This window comes from Emys orbicularis, chromosome 5 (genome assembly GCF_028017835.1).
Source record: "Emys orbicularis isolate rEmyOrb1 chromosome 5, rEmyOrb1.hap1, whole genome shotgun sequence".
NCBI lineage: Eukaryota > Metazoa > Chordata > Testudines > Emydidae > Emys > Emys orbicularis.
In genome coordinates this window covers 43,739,990-43,758,262 of record NC_088687.1, presented here as the reverse complement: position 1 = coordinate 43,758,262, position 18,273 = coordinate 43,739,990, and the positions used below count along the sequence as shown (strand labels likewise).

The 18,273-nt window shown below is 38.7% G+C and overlaps 1 protein-coding gene across 1 annotated transcript in view; it reads right to left on the bottom strand.

The window, feature by feature from the left end:
- Window positions 1-18,273, bottom strand: part of AFG2A (AFG2 AAA ATPase homolog A) — a 303,993-nt gene that overhangs the window by 285,055 nt on the left and 665 nt on the right. Inside the window, exons 2-8 of the mRNA XM_065405034.1 lie at window positions 16,689-16,813; window positions 15,871-16,028; window positions 9,660-9,718; window positions 8,228-8,851; window positions 5,644-5,773; window positions 4,849-4,905; window positions 3,543-3,666 (exon numbers count right to left, since the gene is read on the bottom strand). Coding sequence (XP_065261106.1) covers window positions 3,543-3,666; window positions 4,849-4,905; window positions 5,644-5,773; window positions 8,228-8,851; window positions 9,660-9,718; window positions 15,871-16,028; window positions 16,689-16,813 — 1,277 coding nt within the window. The remainder of the gene's footprint in view (window positions 1-3,542; window positions 3,667-4,848; window positions 4,906-5,643; window positions 5,774-8,227; window positions 8,852-9,659; window positions 9,719-15,870; window positions 16,029-16,688; window positions 16,814-18,273) is intronic.

Below are 18,273 nucleotides of genomic sequence, written 5' to 3'. Positions count from 1 at the left end.
TTGAGTTGACCCCCAAAAAATTGTTTCAGGTCAGTTCAACAAACCAAAATATTTTGATTCAGATCAAAATGACCCAAAATTTAAAAAAATTGATTTCTCCTACAGAAATATTGAAAAACTGTGTGTGTGTGTGTGTGTGTGTGTGTGTGTGTGTGTGTGTGTGTGTGTGTGTGTGTGTGTGTGTTTGGGGGGGGAGAATCCCACAAAAATTTCAAATTTTCCAGAAAACTGATTTTTCCTTTGTAAAATCATTGCAACTGAAAAATCCTGACCAGCTGTAGTTCCCATTAAACAGACACCACCACATAATGGACTACAATGGGTTCCAGTAATCCTCTAGATTGTCATGCTTATCTCCTCTAACCTCATCTCAGAAGTAACATCTATAACCTTCTTTATCTCCTCCTTTGGCTACACCTACTATAGCTCCAGATGGATTAATCTCCTTAATGAAGGGGGAAGGAGCTCTTTTTCTAATCCCAGGAAGTCAAATTTTTACAAAATCTTGGATGCTGCTCTCTGGGTTAGGTTTAATGTTCTGGCCCAAATGAGCCAGGTGGTATGACAGTCCTTGCCGCCTCAAATCACCCGAGATGGCGGCCATTACTTTGATGAATATACTCAGGCAGACAATCAAAGAGAAGGAAGCAATACAGAAATTCAAACTGTCCAGAGCAAACAGAAGAAGCCTCTAGTTAGACTAGCCCATAAAGAGTATACAAATATACATCTTTCAGGTTAGTCAATGTAAAGTGGCAACTAGAGTTTCCAAAGAGAATTTACAATTGATTAACTGATTCACTCATTAAGATCCAGAAGCACCTCCACCCTCCTCCAGTATTTTTATTCTTAAAAGTTTATTAAGAGAATATTTTTCTCTGGAAATATGAGAAAAACTAAAAGCATTAAAGCTAAAACAAATTTAAGATTTTGAAACTAAAGTATTTCAAGGAGGTAACACTATTACATTAATAATCATAATAAATAATATTTTCCTCCTTTTTTTTAAGTGAGCAAAAAAAAACCCTAAGGTGACACTTTGGGGGGGGTGGGGGGGGAGAAAGAGAGAGAAACTAAGCAGAAATTAATGAATGAAGTAATCCCAGACAAAAGAGAAAGGACTCATCTCTTTTCATGCCCATTAGGCCAAGAAAGAGACAGTCTGTCTGTCTGTCTGTCTGTGAGACAGACAGACAGACAGACAGACAGACAGTCTTCCTCCAGCATGGTACTACTCCTTAGGATAATCATAACATACTGTGATCTATTTTGGAACAGGGATGAAAAGGCTGAGATTTGGTTTCTGACTTATAAAAGAAAAGGCTACCCTCTCCAAAAATGTGGGGCTCACTCTGTATTTAACTACATATTTCCAGACAGTGAAAATGGTCTTCCTCTTGGAAGAGGATCTGATTTAGTGGTATGTGTCAGAACATTTGTTCTAGGGTGATGACTGGGAAGGTCTTTAAATCATGATTTGAGTACCGTATATACTCAATCATAAGCTGGTTCGTTTATAAGCTGACCCCCCCCCCAGATGGATAAGTAAAAATGGAAAATTTGTGTGACCTGTTCATAAACCGACCCTATAATTCAGGGGTCAGCAAACTTTGGCTCCCGGGCCACCAGGATAAGCCGCTGGTGGGCCGAGATGGTTTGTTTACCTTGAGGGTCCGCAGGCACGGAGGTAAACCTAAGTAAACAAAGTGTCCCAGTGCGCCAGCTACTTACCCTGACGGGCCGGGACAACAACTGGTGGGGAAATTTGGGGGGGGGGGGTAGAAGCTGGGGGTCAGGGGAATTACCCCTGTGACCACCCCCCACATGACCCCACCCCTAGCCCGGGATTCCCACACTCTCCCCATCTCATCTCTTCCCACCTTATCTGGGGAGGATGTCTCTGGCCTGGCTGGAGCTGCTCCGGCAGGCTGGGAAGCGCGGCCAAGCCTGCTCCGGCGGGCCAGACCAGGAGGCGCGGCCGCAGCATGTTCCAGCGGGCTGGGCCGGGTGCCACAGCCGCAGCATGCTCTGGCGCCCGGGCGGCACAGCCACAGCCTGCTCTGGGGGGCGGGGCCAAGCAGCACGGCTGCAGCCTGCAAGCCCCAGAGCTGCAGCTGCTTCGGAGGCTGGGGGGAGAGCAGCGTGGCCAGAAGCAGAGAGACTCTGGCCCTGCCTCTTCCCTTCTGGCTGTGCTGCCTCTCCTTGCTCCCTCTGTTGGGAAGAGGGGCTGTGTCCCACCTCTCCCTCTCTATACCCGTTCATAAGCCAACCCCCTTCTCTGGTGCTTCCCTTTTTTACTAAAAAAATTCGGCTTATGAACAAGTATATACGGTAATTTAGTGACTCAGACAGAGATTATGGGTCTATTGCAGGAGTGGGTGGGTGAGTTCTGTGGCCTGCAATGTGCAGAAGGTCAGACTAGATGATCATGATGGTCCCTTCTGACCTTAAAGTCTACAAGTCTATGAAGTCGGAGGCACCACCATACAGTAGCAGGGTATTGGACTGGAAATCGTAAGACCTATGTTTTAGCCACACTCACATTATCCTGCTGAGCGGCCTTACTCAACTCTCTCCACCTTTCCATTCTTTAGTTTCCCCATCTGAAAAGTGGTTCTATAGATGAAGAGCTCTATATAAGAGCTAAGTAGTGCTATTATTTGTTAAGAGAGAGTTTTGAAAGTGTGGTGTTCAGAATGTCCCCAAAAAGACTATCCTTAGAAAGAAGATCCATTGGTCTTTACTAATAGGAAATATCCCCTCCCTGTAGCCTTATATAGAGGGCTATTTGAGCTGCCAAAACTTTATGCAGGAAGTTAAGGGAAATTTGCAGTTAACATCCACAAGATTTTTATACACACTGCTTCTAACTCTCTGCAGAAAGACACAGACCTCACACTCCTACTATCCTTTGAAAGATCATTGAAGTCAATAAGGCCCTAAAAAATTTAGTATGGGAATTGAAAGGGTATCTTAATGTGGATTTTGGATCCCTCAGCAATCCAGGCCAGACCAAAAACAACCACCCACTACCAACAGTATTTTCATTTAATTTCCGAATAATCCGGTATCTGTTTTGACTTGATAAAAAGATGCCTCTGAAGTCTTACATTTATTGCCAAAAAAAAAATCAGAAAAGTGGGAGATGGGGAAGGACAAAAAGCAAATGGAAGAAGCTATATACTCTTTTCTCTTGCAATTCAAAAATGTCTCTGAATGTCAAAATACACACACACACATATATATATATATATATATAAGGTTTAATTTCTATGAAGTGTCACAACAATATGGTGCGATACTCTGTTAAAGTAAATGTAATTTACTGAAGGAAATCACTTATTAGTATTAACCCTATCTATAGTTAGTAAGGGACACACTTCTTCTCTTTCTTTTCCCTTAAATTCAATAAGGATATTAGATTGCTGTCTAAAAGTTTCTTCTGATTCATCTTATGCTGGCCTGACTGTGCTACAAAACCTAATGCAGTTTATTCAGTTCTTCCCCTTAATACACTAATTGTATCAATATACTTTACTTACTGAGCCAATGCCATCCATCAATGTTAGTAATGAAGCTACAACTCTTTTTTCTACTTCATTCTGAGCCCCTTCTCTCTTCGGACAGAGTGCATCCAGCTCATCAATAAATATAATTGATGGACGACTGAAAGAAAAATAAATAAAAGCAACTTATCTGCCAATTGTACATAGTAGCATTTAAAACATTTAGGCTTTGATTTTCAAAACTAATGGATATGGACACCCAATTCCCATTAAAATTAATGGGTATCCAAATCTCCAAGGTGACTGAAACTTTCAGGCCTGAAGTATGTTTCTGCTCCAATATATGACTCTGTAAAATAATTGCATTCTGTGATTCCATGTTTATTGTTCTCAGATTCTATACTGACTTTATTCTGCTTATAAGTAAAAAATTGGCTTTTCTAGTTGCTGTCCCTGCAAACTTAAACTGGGACCTAAAAGTCAAGCTGGGTTCTCTCTTGCTCCTTCCTCGGTTGAATTTGGCCCTCCAAATGAATTTAGTTTACAATTCTATTGGTTAAACTTGAGTGAAAATATTTTAGTACTGAATCTGGCCCTATAGGTGCAGTCACACATGGTTCAGATAGCCATTAAAAACACTTAAGTACATACTACATGCCTACAGTAATCACAACTTTCATGTCCACACCAACAGGTTTTTCAAAAAACACACAATATTAAAATTCTGTAAGATTTTAACAAGATTTTTGTTTTTCCGCTCAATAATGTCAGTGACAACTTTCTACCATTCTGTTTCTATGATGAAATATGGGTAAAACAGAAGATGGGCTTCTCTGATTTAAGCTAAATTAGTCTCTCTTTTGGCTCAGGTGGCAGAACATTTCCACTGGAAATTAGAAATCATCCCAAATTAAATTTTTGCATCTAAACAGCCTTGGAACGAATGTAAACAAACTTCGGATCTGGATCCAATCTATCTGGCTTGGGTTCCTTTCTATTGCAAATGAGAGTTTTGAGTTCTAACGCCAACTAGGATGAGAATTTAATATTTTATTTAGGACACATGCTAATTGGTTTAGAATAATATACAACAGCCTCCTTAAATGACATTGCATTTATAATAAGGGACCAAAAACATAAAATTTGTAGATTAGATTACTCTTCTTTGTGCCAAGCTGTATATAAATAAAACTTATCTACATTTAAAATACCTTTGCAGGAAAAATATTACAATCCAGAGAATTTCATAAGCTTTTCTTTACACAATAATATCAAAATTATTTGATTATATGATTACACACATGAACATGTATGTAATTAGAATGATCTAAAATCAATGTACCGTTGAGAGGCTTCATCAAATATCTGTCGTAATCTTGATTCAGTCTCACCATAAAACCTGAAACAATCACAATATTTTAGTAACAGAACTTTTATTGTTTTCCAAGTTGGGGCGGGACTCTATTCCTTGAGTTTCCACAAGATGGTGTTCAAACCTTCAAAGCATCCCAGAGAATGTGTGGCTTGTCACAAAGGTTATTTTAAATTTGCATTTCCACTGGGATAAGAGACTAAGGCAAAATTTATACTTTTTTTAAAATATGACCCATCTGTAGCCAGCAAAAACTAGGGGGAACAGTTTATCTCCATCTAGGTCATAGAGATTCCAATTTTTCCACAACTAAACCAATGCTACCTGGACAAATTCTCATCTATAGCCTCATTTTTGCCTTTATTTTACTGTGCTTTAACAAAGTCCTTTTTCCTTGTTGGACATACAACTGGCATGCAGATGCAGTTCTAATTATCTTTCTAATTATTTATCAAATTATTTCCTTTTTTCCCCATTCCACTGCCATACATACCTCTCTGTACTATACTAGATAAGATTCCTCTTCAAAGGAATGATGAAAACAGCCTCCTGTTACTTCATTTCACTGGGAGGTGACAACTATAATTTTCACTCTAGAACAATAAGCAGCATAATCCCATCCCCATGAACTTCTGAGACTTGGGACATATATGCTGGACCCAATTCTACATATTTATACACTGTGCAACTCCAGTGGATATAAACCTGTACAGAATTTGGCCCAATGTCTCTAAGTTACTGATGTAATAAATTAGATGAACTTACTTGCTTATAATTTCAGGACCATTAATAACTGAAACATGGGCTCCCACTTCATTTGCAACAGCTCTGGCAATCATGGTCTTCCCAGTACCTGGGGGGCCATACAGTAGCACCCCTCTAGGAGGAGGAATTCCTTTAAACAAACACAGAAAGAAAAGTGTTACTTGTGCTTAAGGCGGTTGTGAACAAATCAAATCACCATGCTCCACAATATACATGTCTACATTACTGATTTCTATATTCTACATGCTTTTATTTAAGAAATATAGGTATATACTAATTTTTAATAAAAACCTATTATATAAAATGTTATTTTCCCCAATAATCCTATTGAAATACTTCTGATTGAAAACCTAGCATTAATTAAATCTTTATTATGTTACTCAAGATTCCTACAATACTGTTTGTACAAACCTCCAGCACAACAAAACCACTCCACTTCATTACAGGTATGCACACCTTAAATAATATTATTAAAAAGACTGGAAATACCAAATATAAGAATGAATGTGCCTCTGTAATAGCAAATATTAGGAGATTGGGGATAGCTGACAGCTACTGATGAGCACGAAGGTCAGACAAGGGCATCTGCCAGGGATGTCGGTAAAACAAGGTGTCTCTGCATATAGTTAAAACAAGAGAAATTACAGCCGAACTGGAGGAGAGACAGGTTCGGAACACAAGTATATTCCAGAAAAATTAAATGGTTTCAGCCTAGAGTCCAATAAAACAGGCACACACACAAAAATTAAAAACAAGAAGTTTAAAAGCCAAAAATAGGTGGACTAGAATTCCTGACAATGGACCTTGGCAGAATGAGCATTACTGAAATATAGTAGAATGACAAATGGTCAATGAAATATTGTAAGCCTGACAAACTATACAAGGAGGACCAATTATACCATAGAGGTGATGGAATAAAATCTAATGAGATAAATTTCCTGAGAACTATGGATTCTGTATGGATAAGCCCAACCCCTAGGAGTACATATGCAAGTAGAACAAAAAACTAAACATTAATTGACAAGAGTTAGGAAGAAACTTCCTCTTTTACCAGGTTACTCCTTAAAGTCCACCGAGGGAATTGTTGCACATTCCTCTGATGCTTGTCAATATGAAGGAAAGAGACCAAGTGTCTGGTCTAGTATGCAATTCCTATGCTATTGTACTGCAGATAACCACATATTCAAGCCTAATGATATTGAAGTAAATATAGGGCTTGATATCTCTCTGATGCCATTAGCAGAGGAGATGCTGATTATCCAGATGTCACCTATGGTATGGTGCGGGATTTGCAGCAGCATCCCTTCCTTGTCCCTGACACATGAAATCCCCTGGTGCATCTTGAGGTTTGGGCTCTGTGGACAGAGCATGGATGGGCATTCTCCATGGTATCATCCCACAGAAACCCAGAGGGAAGCCCTACGCAATATAAACTGGCACACCCATCATTGTCTTACATGGATTGTCCCTCTGTTCCAACAACCCACATCCCCCCAGAGGAGACAGGCAAGGTGGAGAAGCAATGCAGAGGTATAGGGCCCCTGCAATGAATAAATTCTGGCCCATACCCCATATCCCAAGACCACATGGATCTCAGAACATAAATGGGTTGGGGAGTCAAACACCTTGGCCATTCCAGAGAGAGACAAGTAATCCCCCTGCTGACATAATGATTCTGAGGGTGAAAACCTGGTTATTTCCCTCACCTTGGCAGATTCTTCTCACCTACGGCACAATCTCTCCACTCAAAGTGATTTATGGGTCAAAGCAGACAACAGGGTTTACCTCAAAAACCTGTAAGAATAGCAGCCACACCACTCTCCTACCCCTATCTATTCCCTTTCTAGAAAAACTTCCCCAGGACTTTAACTTTTCCTAGAAATTATGGATAGAAAACACCTATTAAAGATAAGATAATCCATCTGCTGCAAATGAAGGATTATTATTGTTCCCTACAGTACTATCTAGTGCTTTGTCCCATCTTGTTTTACATTGTCCAAAGCACTGTGATTTAATCTAAGAAAACATCATAATAAATAATTTTAATGTTTAAATCATTGCATCCTTTCCAATTCACATGGGTGAATTGCACTATATTCTTTTCTATAATTTACAGAAACCCTGGGTCAGACAGAGAGAATTAAAAGGGGGGGGGGGGAAATGAGGGTAAAAACTAGAATTTGATTGGCCAATCTTTAAATTAAATGCACTTTTTTTTTTTATTTAACTCTATAAAAACAGACTTTAAGCAGTGGAGATACAGAAGAGTACCTGTATTTTTCAAGTGACTGACTCTATAACTCCTGGCTACTCGTCATGAGTTCCCCTGGGTAACTACACCGTCACAGACTCTCCTCTCTAAGGCATGATCCTTACAACCTAAACATTTGGTTATTAAAAAAGGAACAACTGTAAAAAAGATAATTATAACAGAGTTTAGTTGGGAACTAAAGTACATCAAATCTGTATCACACAGAGAGGGAATGTGTGTTTCATATAGAGTGACTTGTTAATATGGGTGAAAGTGGTAAGTTAAAGAAAAACATTGTCTTAGATGAAGAAAACCAACTCTTAGACATCATACCGTAACACTTAAACAATTCAGGCTGCTTCAGGGGCAGTTCAATTGTTTCTCTAATAGTTTGTAGCTGGCTGCTTAAACCACCTATCATGTCATAGGTAAGGATAGATTTACAGTCATGTTCTTCTGTTGCAATGGTCCGATTCTCTATGAAATTGACTCTAGTTCTTGAAGAAATAAAGTAAAAGGTATCCAAATTGCATTTTGCTCCAGTGTTGCCAGTGGGTAGCAATCTCACGCTGTCTTCATCTCTGATTGATTCAGAACCATCAATAAGGTCTCTGACATTCCCCTTATTACAGAACTCATAATCCTGCTCACCCCCTATCACCACAGCATTTGAAGTAACTGGTGAACTTTGAGCCATCAGCTTGCATGGAGTGCTGGTAGATGCTCCTTCCTGGTTGTCTTCTATGTCCAACTTTCTGAGCTGCAAAGACAAGTTTAGAGCACTGGTCTCCAAGTCAGTCTTCTCAAGGACTGGCTCTTGTGTTTCACTGAAAACAGTACTTCTCTGCATTTTCAGCAGGGCCCCATCGGTTCCTTTCACCCTCGTCACCATCAAGTTGCAAGGTTTGCCATAGAAAGTGAGATGCAAAAGGTTGCCTGGCAAAACTATCTTCCCATCTACAAGAAGATTAAATTTTAGTAAATGAAAAATTGTTCTAATTCATTCATATTTGAAAAGTATTGCTGGAAAATAAGATTAATATGTATTATATATATTTTTTTTATCAGTAAACCTCTAAAACAGATGTCACAAATTAACTGTCCTAAAAGACAAAGTGATAAAAAGACAGGAAAATACAGTTCTCATCTAAAATGATCCCTTCAAACATAGCCAGCCTCCATAAGGATAAATATTCTGAATGACTGGCCATTGGTATTTCTGGTTGTTTCAAATTTTGGAGCACATAAAAAGTTACAGATTATATTTCTAGCAAAGACAGTTCCTTAAACTCTCTATTTATTAGTGTCTTCCACTGTCTCAAGATTTTACTTTAAATCCCAGCTCCTGGAGTCATGTGCTTATGCAAGAAGCTCAGCTCTCTCTCCTCATAACAGAAATAAATTCATAACCACAATTGTTGGGAGTGCATCGCATTATAATGCAGAAGACCAAGACAGACTTTTAAACCATCTCAGAATGAACTGACAGCAGCCATGATGGACTGAAAACTATGTTTCATGCAAGTATATTATTATTTGCTATTCACACCGTAGTGAGGTGATGTCACCCAGAATGAATAGGTCAATAAAAAGTTTAAGGAGTTTGTAAAACAAGCTAAAGTCCTATGATGAAGTGCTGAAGAGGCAAAAGTCATTTTGGAATAAGCCTTTGATGAAGATAGTGGGTGACTGATATTTACTCTCAAAAAATGGCTTCTCTACTAAAATATATATGTAAAACAAAAAAAAACCACAAACCACTTACCTAGATTTCGCAAAAGACAGACAGACAAGTCTTCAACATTAATACAGGCATCTTTGTCCCTGTGGTTGTGATGAAAAACAATTTTACAATCCCCTAGTAAATCTAAAAACAGAATCAGTCTATAATATTGATAACTCGTGATTTATTCATTAACAGTAACTTCTTTGTTTTGCAGTATAGGATATGATTTAACTCTGCAAACAGAAGAAACTGATGGGCAAATTTACAAGTTGCTCTGTTTGACTCATTGTAGTCTAGTCATAAATACAATGTAAATATATTTGCTCTAAGGCTAACTAACAACCAGTTTAAATATTAACATTTCTTTGGATTTTTCGTAAATATAGTATTTTATATAACAATATAAGTCAAGATTTATCATTCCTTAAAATGAGAAGGATGAGATACGTATATCTCTCAAGTGACTACTATTCTGACTTACAGTGACAGTGGTTACTTCATTTACTGAATCAGTAAATGATTCAGAAAAAAACTAATTTTATACCGCAGGCCTGCAAATACTTTCATACATGAGTAGTCCATTGATTTTGCGGGCAATACATGCATTTGTAAAGGTAAGCACAAATGGGAGCATTTGCAGATCTGAGGACCAAGCCCTTTCCGACTGTGCAAGGTTTTCCCTGCATTATATTCTCTAGTACTGTACTTCATGCAATCCAGTTTTAAATGAGGGATGTTAAACCATTTACCTATCAAGAGTATCAATGGTCTAATACATTACATTCAGGATTTTTTTTTATTTTTTTTTTATAGTTAGCCTAAATTTTCTCTCTCTCTGTTTCTTCCCTAATTTTACCTTGTTCTGTAACCATGTTAAATAATTCTTCCACTTCCTTGGCATTTACATTTACACCCTTGAAATGTTTGTAGGTGATCATCACAAACTATCCTTTTTTCCCTTTACACTAAAAGAAAGGAAGATGCTTCTCAAAGACATAAATTCAACCAAAACATTTTCTTTTTTAAAAGAAAACATACCAGATACAGAAACTGCAACTAAAATTATGGTCAACAGAGGGAGTTCTAAGTCTACTAATCACAAAGTCTCTTCCCCAAATATTTTTACTGATCAAGGAGAAAATTCTAGGACAAGAAACATATCATAAATTTTTGAGAAACTTCAAATTTTATGACCCTAATGCAGCAAACACTTATGTATTTAATTACCTTTACACATCTAAGTAAAACTCTTGCAGTCATTTAAACCCGTGGTTCTCAAGCAGGAATACGGATACCCCTGGGGGTATGCAAACGTCTTCCAGGGGGTATATCAACTCATCTAGATATTTGCCAAGTTTTATAACAGGCTACATAAAAAGCATTAGCGAAGTCAGTACAAACTAAAATTTCATACAGACAATGACTTTTACACTGATCTATATACTATACACTGAAACGTAAGTACAATATTTATATTCCAATCGATTTATTTTATAATTATATGGTAAAAAGGAAAGAGTAAGCAATTTTTCAGTAATAGTGTGCTGTAACACTTGTATTTTTAGGTCTAATTTTGTACATAACAACATAAAAACTTAAGAATGGCCCTACTGGGTCAGACCAAAGGTCCATCTAGCCCAGTATCCTGTCTTCCGACAGTGGCCAGTGCCAGGTGCCCCAGAGGGAATGAACAGAACAGGTAATCATCAAGTGATCCATCCCCTGTCGCTCATTCCCAGCTTCTGGCAAACAGAAGCTAGGGACACCATTCCTGCCCATCCTGGCTAATAGACATCGATGGACCTATCCTCCATGAATTTATCTAGTTCTTTTTTGAACCCTCTTATGGTCTTGGCCTTCACAACATCCTCTGGGGCAAGGAGTTCCACAGGCTGACTGTGCATTGTGTGAAGAAATACTTCATTTTCTTTGTTTTAAACCTGCTGCCTATTAATTTCATTTGGTGACCCCTAGTTCTTGTGTTATGAGAAGTAGTAAACAACACTTCCTTATCTACTTTCTCTACACCAGTCATAATTTTATAGACCTCAATCATATCTCCCCTTAGCCGTCTCTTTTCCAAGCTGAAGAGTCCCAGTCTTATTAATCTCTCCTCACACAGATGTCGTTCCATACCCCTAACCATTTTTGTTGCCCTTTTTTGAACCTTTTCCAATTCCAATATATCTTTTTGAGATGGTGCGACCACATCTGCACACAGTATTCAAGATGTGGGCGTATCATAGATTTATATAGAGGCAACATGTAAGCAAGTACTTTTTAAGTGAGGTGAAAGTTGGGGTATGCAAGACAAATCAGAATCCTGTAGTCTGGAAAAGTTGAGAAACACTGATTTAGATGAAATGTGTGCACAAAATTAAGAAAGCATAGAACTGCTTACAGGAGGAGGGACTACATTAATACTTATTTTACAAATTTGGTAGTCTTACAAGAAATGATAGTGCTAAGGCCAGAAGCAATTAAAGTGACTTTAGGATCTAGCCTACCATTTCTTTCTTTACATATTAATAGAATAATTCTAGAAGCCCAGCAACTGGAACAAAACATAATGGAGGGGGAAAATCTGGTTTAGGAAAAGTCTCAGCATTCTGCTTAGGAAAAGTTTCTAAAAGATTATTATAACCAAAAGTATTTTAGAAATTAGGAAGAATTCCAGTGGCAGTTCTCTTTTAGGAAAAATCTATTTCATAAAAATGTTACAGCTGAAAACACAGGAAGGTATGATGTATAGTATTCACATACAACACATACAGACACTAAGTTTATTTTATTAACTTTACTTAAAAACACCTACCTTTCTGGTGGAGGGTTTAAATGAAATGAGTATTTTCTACCACTTAACTAAACTAAGGGGGGCATATAACACTAGGCAAGCTTTCCATATCCTTTGCTTTGCTGTAGCTTAAAACGGTAGTTATATGTTTTTTCCTTATTAGAAAAAAAGAATAGCAAGCGTACCATATGGAGTTAGTAACAGGAGTTTGTGAAATATACAGCAAAGTCATCTAGAACAATTAGAGTAGGACAACTGGCCTGATTATGTTACTGACACTGGCAGTGTGTGCTTGACTTTCTAGAGTATTAAAATGTGTTTGCCATCATTTCTGGCACGCCAATTTGTATGAGGGTAGCCTCTCCATATTCAAAGGGACAATCATATGGTTAGACCTGAAATTCAGGGGTTGGGCAGGGATAGGGAATATAGTTTACAAAAATTAATATCACACGGTAATAAAAACTAATATTCCAGGAAGCTTTAAAAAAAAATGTTTGAACTGAAACATTCCCCACCAACCCACATGTTATATCAGTGAAGTATTGTCAATACTGCAAGATCAAAAATCATGAGACAGATCAACAAAAATCAAAAGATTAAAAAATAAAAAAGTTAAAAAAAAAAAATCAAGTAGCCTCATGATTTTAAAGCCTATTCGTTTTGGTGTGTTTACTCCTCCTCCCCTTGTCTAAGTTGCAAGTTGAAAATTCAAAGTGAAATATAAAAAAACTGCACTCAACATGATAGTGTCATCCCTTATTCTTCCTGTCTGATGGAAATGTCATTCCTCCCAGTTTCCTCCTCCACCCCATCACCGTTCTTCCCCCATCAAGCACCTTGAGTGCTCTCCTCAACTCCTCCCAAACACCACTGCATGGTGCCTCCTAACCACCTTACAAACACACTGTGTCCTGTCTCTTCCCTAGGCACTGCTTCCCTGCCTTTTTCCCTGGCCTCCTGGGCCTTCGCCTTGCACCCATCTCCCCTGCACTGTGCTCCCCCATTATCCCATTCTGGGCCCAGATCCATTACCCCATGTCTGTCCTCTGTTCCTCTGCCTCCGAGCCTTGCTCCCACCATCCTATCCTGTGTCTACAGCTTCCCACACAGAACCAATGGCAGGAGAGAGTTCTTCAAAGAGTTGTTTATCTACAGGCTAGCAATATTGCTCACCTCAAGTATACACACACCACGAGTCAGTGCCCACAAAATCATCAGACTGACTTGAAAATCGTGACATTTTAAAATATAATCAATCAATGTTAGGTTCTTTTTATTTGCTTTCTTGTGTCATGAGTCTTTAGGGTTCATATTTTCAACTTTCTCTCCACACACAAGGTTACCAGCACTCCAGGACTGTCCTGGAGACTACAGGAACTAAAGATTAATCTTTAATTAAAGATGTCATGTGATGAAACCTCCTGAAATACGTCCAACCAAGACTGGCAACCCTACGAGGGCTACAAACTTTTTTTTTTTTTTTTTTTTTTTTTAAATTAAAGGAAAGCTGAGATTCTCACATAAAACTGAACTCCTGGATTTATGAGGTTAACAAAAATGTGAAACATTCCAAGAGTCAAGGTAAAATTGTTAAAGCTAACAACACTGGAGTAAAGACAGGGACACTCTTTTCCTTCCTATGTCCCCTTAACTTTGGTTATTCTACCAGTCCAACACCAAGAGTGTGGAAAAAGGCTGGAACACTACTACTGCCACCTGGGGCTCCCCAGGGCCAGTTCCTGCTTCCCCACGCCACATACTATGCAGAGCTGGGAACTCAGGCTCTACAGAAGACACATAGCAGCAGACCTCATGAGGGCAAGTGGAAGCTGCATTCCAGATTGGGCTACAAACAGTGGCCCTGTGGATAACTGCACACTTACACACATATACCCCAGTTTGATTCCTGAGATAATAGCAGCGGTCTGCAAGGTGGTCTTCAAGGCTTAAACCAAGCATTAACTGATAGAGTTAGAAAAAGCTTGACCTTAACTGTCCACTCACAGATTCCTTACACCTTCCTCTGAAGCATCTGGTGCTGGCTACTATACAAAACAGGATACAGGACTAGATGGACCACAGGTTTGATCCTATAGTCTTCTGAGAGCACAGACAGCTGTGACAATTATACAAAATCACAGGGCTCAAGTCTAGTTGCTCTACCTAAGCAAATGCAAAATCTACACTAACAGCAATGCCAGAGACAATTTACATTTTTAAAGGGAAGTTAGATTTGTAAAATTATTTCACCATTCCTAATGTGAATACTCCACACTCACATAAATATTTCTTTTGGCCTCAACTACTCTATCAGTAAGGACTTTGCAGCATCAGCCTCTTAATTACAATATTCACAACACAAGTAACGACTTTTTCTAATATTACTTTTAACCTGACGGCATCTCTTTCAAGCAGAGACCATGCTCATCCTTTAAAATAATCTGAAACCAAATTACAAACTTTTTTGATCTTATGGTCATAAATAATTGCCTGAACCAACTTAGCACAACCTCTGTTTCTAAAGGAGATATTAGGTCAAGAAACTAATAAATATATAAAACACCTGCTAGCTCCTATTTCCTATTATCCTGACATGCTTCCCTTTGTGATTTTATTTTTCCTTTTGGATTATCAACAACAAATTGTGATGGGGTGTACAAACCCCATACCAGTGTCACAGGGATGGAAGAGCTAACGTGGGCAGGGCTGGCCCTGCCCCTCTGGCCAAGGGTGGCATAAGGGTTTTAAAGCAGGATGTTCCAGACTGTTGCTGGGAGAGAGCACTCAGCAGCTCTATGGCTCCCAAGAGAGACTCCTGGAAAGCTTCAGGGAAATTGCCCTCAAGGACACACGCTGATCCTACAAGAAGACAGCACACCTCGATATACCAGCTGGGCAGGATGGGTTTGGAAAGCCCCAAAGCAACCAGTTAAGTGGTCAGTGCTGCTATCCTCAACCCCTCCTGGAGGTAGGGAATCTGAGACTATACTAAAAGAACTTAGGGAACAGGAGCTCCTTCAAACCCAGTCAGACTATTCCGCTCAGTTTAGTATCACCAAGACTCCTGTTAATGCCATTTTGCAGCACCCAGACAGCAGGAAGTGCCTATCAGTTTCCTGAAAACTGAGACACAAATATGCAATTTATAAATGGTACATTCTATATTAAATTTTTCAGTCAATTCAGCTAAAGCGCAATTCATAAAATCTTCTGAGTGCAGAAATCCCACAGGTCTCCAGTCCAGGAGGGGTTCCAAGAGGCAGTACTATGCTACTTCCAAAAACAATATTAGGTCCCAATCCTGTCGATACTTTAAGCACATGAATAGTCTCATTGAAACGCAAAATGGACCTGCATCCACCTACAACAGGCCTTAACTTGATCTAGAACGCACAGATTCTAGAACGTATGCACACTGGGAGGTAAGGTAATGTTCACAGAAAAATTCCAAACCTCAGCTTCACATCTACTTCTTCTGCCTGCACCACTGCACCAACCACAGGCTGGACAGTGACTGCCTCACCAGGTTTCACTCGCAGATTCTTCTGAGTGATTCCACTTAGGCCAACTTTCCCTCCTGGGAAGCCTGCAACTGGCCAAGCTGTACAGACCTACAGAGAGTTTCAAATTAAATTAAAAAAATAAAAAAATAAAATAAAATAAAAACACACCACACACACTTGGTGATTAAGAGCTTTTTTTTGGTTGTCATTCCCTAATGAAAGGTGAAAAACCCTTCATGCCTTTTGAGTCAAACTCCACAAGGGATTAAGGATTGTGTTAAAATGAAATATTCCACAAACACTTAAAATGCAAGGCAATTAGCACTGGACTCCTTAAGGGCTGAACTAAAAATCTTTCTAAAAATTTAAGGCTTAAATTTTGTGAATGAGAGAGAATATATAACTAAGGGTAGAGTTTTTCTGTAGATAATGGAAGAGCATCGTCAACAGTCTGGAGTTCATTCCCTTTCACTATTTAAAAAAAATAAATAAAATGGAGTGAAATGGCACTAGCTAAATCCAGGCAAAAAGCAATCAGAAGCTGTGCACAAGTCTCAACACCACGCTGCAAAAAACAGCCTGATGCACAATTCATCTGCTTTTCCAATCCTGAAGTATAACACATAACTGCACTAAATTGTGTGGAGAACTAGAATTCAAAACTGGAATTTTTAAATCTCCAAACTCATCTCCCACTTGTGACCTAACTCCAATCCACCACTTAGCCAAGCACAAAATTAGCCTAACAGACAGAAAAAGAAATCTCACCTCTTGTTTTCCATCTGTACTGGTAAGCAAAACTGGTCGACCTATGCATATATTTGCTGATGTCATACTGTTGAGTCCTAGTTGCACAAGGACTCTTCTGTACATTGTAGGAATTTTGTCATCTGCTAAAATAGAGAAAATATGTCACTCTTTTGTACAACAAGTGAACTTAGTGCTTATAACATAGAGGGACAAGACTGCAAACAAAACTCCTCTGTTCTGACATGAAGCAGTTGCATTGTCATTACCACTGCTGTAAAATTCACTACACTACAAAAACAAGTATGCCTGTTCAGTATCTACACTTATTCAATTCTAAGGCTAGAGAGTGAATCATAATGGTGGGTTTTGTGGCTTTAGCACATGAGGAGATAGCACAGATAGCCACAATTAATTTCAAGGCAGCTTGAGTACATGTGCTGCCTTTTGACTACCACTCAGATGGAAGAGGTTACAACTCCTCTTAATCTTCCTTGAAAGCCAGTTTCTTCAGCCATTCAGTCTCTATTTTTATTTTTATTTTTTTATTTTTGAGATGGGACAGTTTTGTCCTATTCAGCTAGGTTTCTGAACAGCTATCAGATTATAACTTTTGGTCACTATCACCTTGCTCCAGATTTGAACCAGTGATACAGAGGAGGTCTGCATGTCCCATTACCAATCTCACAATCTTTTCAATATCTAATGTGGTGGGCAGATGGCCACTGAAAAGAACAGCACAACCCAGGAGCCATGTCTCTATGAAAATATTTCTGCAACAGAGCAATATTTTTTTTAATTACTTCAGTCTACTAACGAATCGTTCAGTTTAATTGGGAGCTGCTGCAGCAGGAAGAGGGTAAGCAAAAACAGAACAATATACTTTCATTCTTAAAGGAGCAATGAGCATGACTTTATTTTTTTTTTTATCATTTAACATTACTGCTTTCTTACTTAGTCTCCTCTCCAAGTTAAAAACTAACACATTTATTTGGGCATAAGCTTTCATGGGTAACTGAAGAAGTGAGGTTTTTTACCCACGAAAGCTAATGCCCAAATAAATCTGTTAGCCTTTAAGGTGCCACCGGACTCCTTGTTGTTTTAGTTTTTAACTTTACTTAGTAGTTTCTGTGGAGTTATTTATGTTTGAATAAATAGAGTTGCATACAGAAAATACACAATTTTTTAAAAATCCCAAAGCTCCATTTAATGGTATAGCCAACCTCAGTGGTGGTAGCCTACTCCTGTACAAGCCTTTTAGTGTCTGTTTTTACACTGAAGAACACAGTTATATGGTTCCAATCCTGCAAATGCTTACATATAAGATAAGTCCCATTAAAATAAATGGGAATAACTCACATGTGAGAGTATCTGCAAGATTAGGGCCTATATTTATTCCATACTATATACACTGTGTTGCATTGTAGCAGATGTGCCTTTTGGTTCCAATCCTTTCAGATCTATGCCAGCATGCCTTTGCACGAGCATATGATCAAAACAGAGCCCTGTGGGGCACCAATGGCAAAGTTAAAGCTTTACTTTAGAACAGCTACGGTCTTATTTATGTTGCATAATTTACCAGATCTACAGCACCGTGTATGTTGAT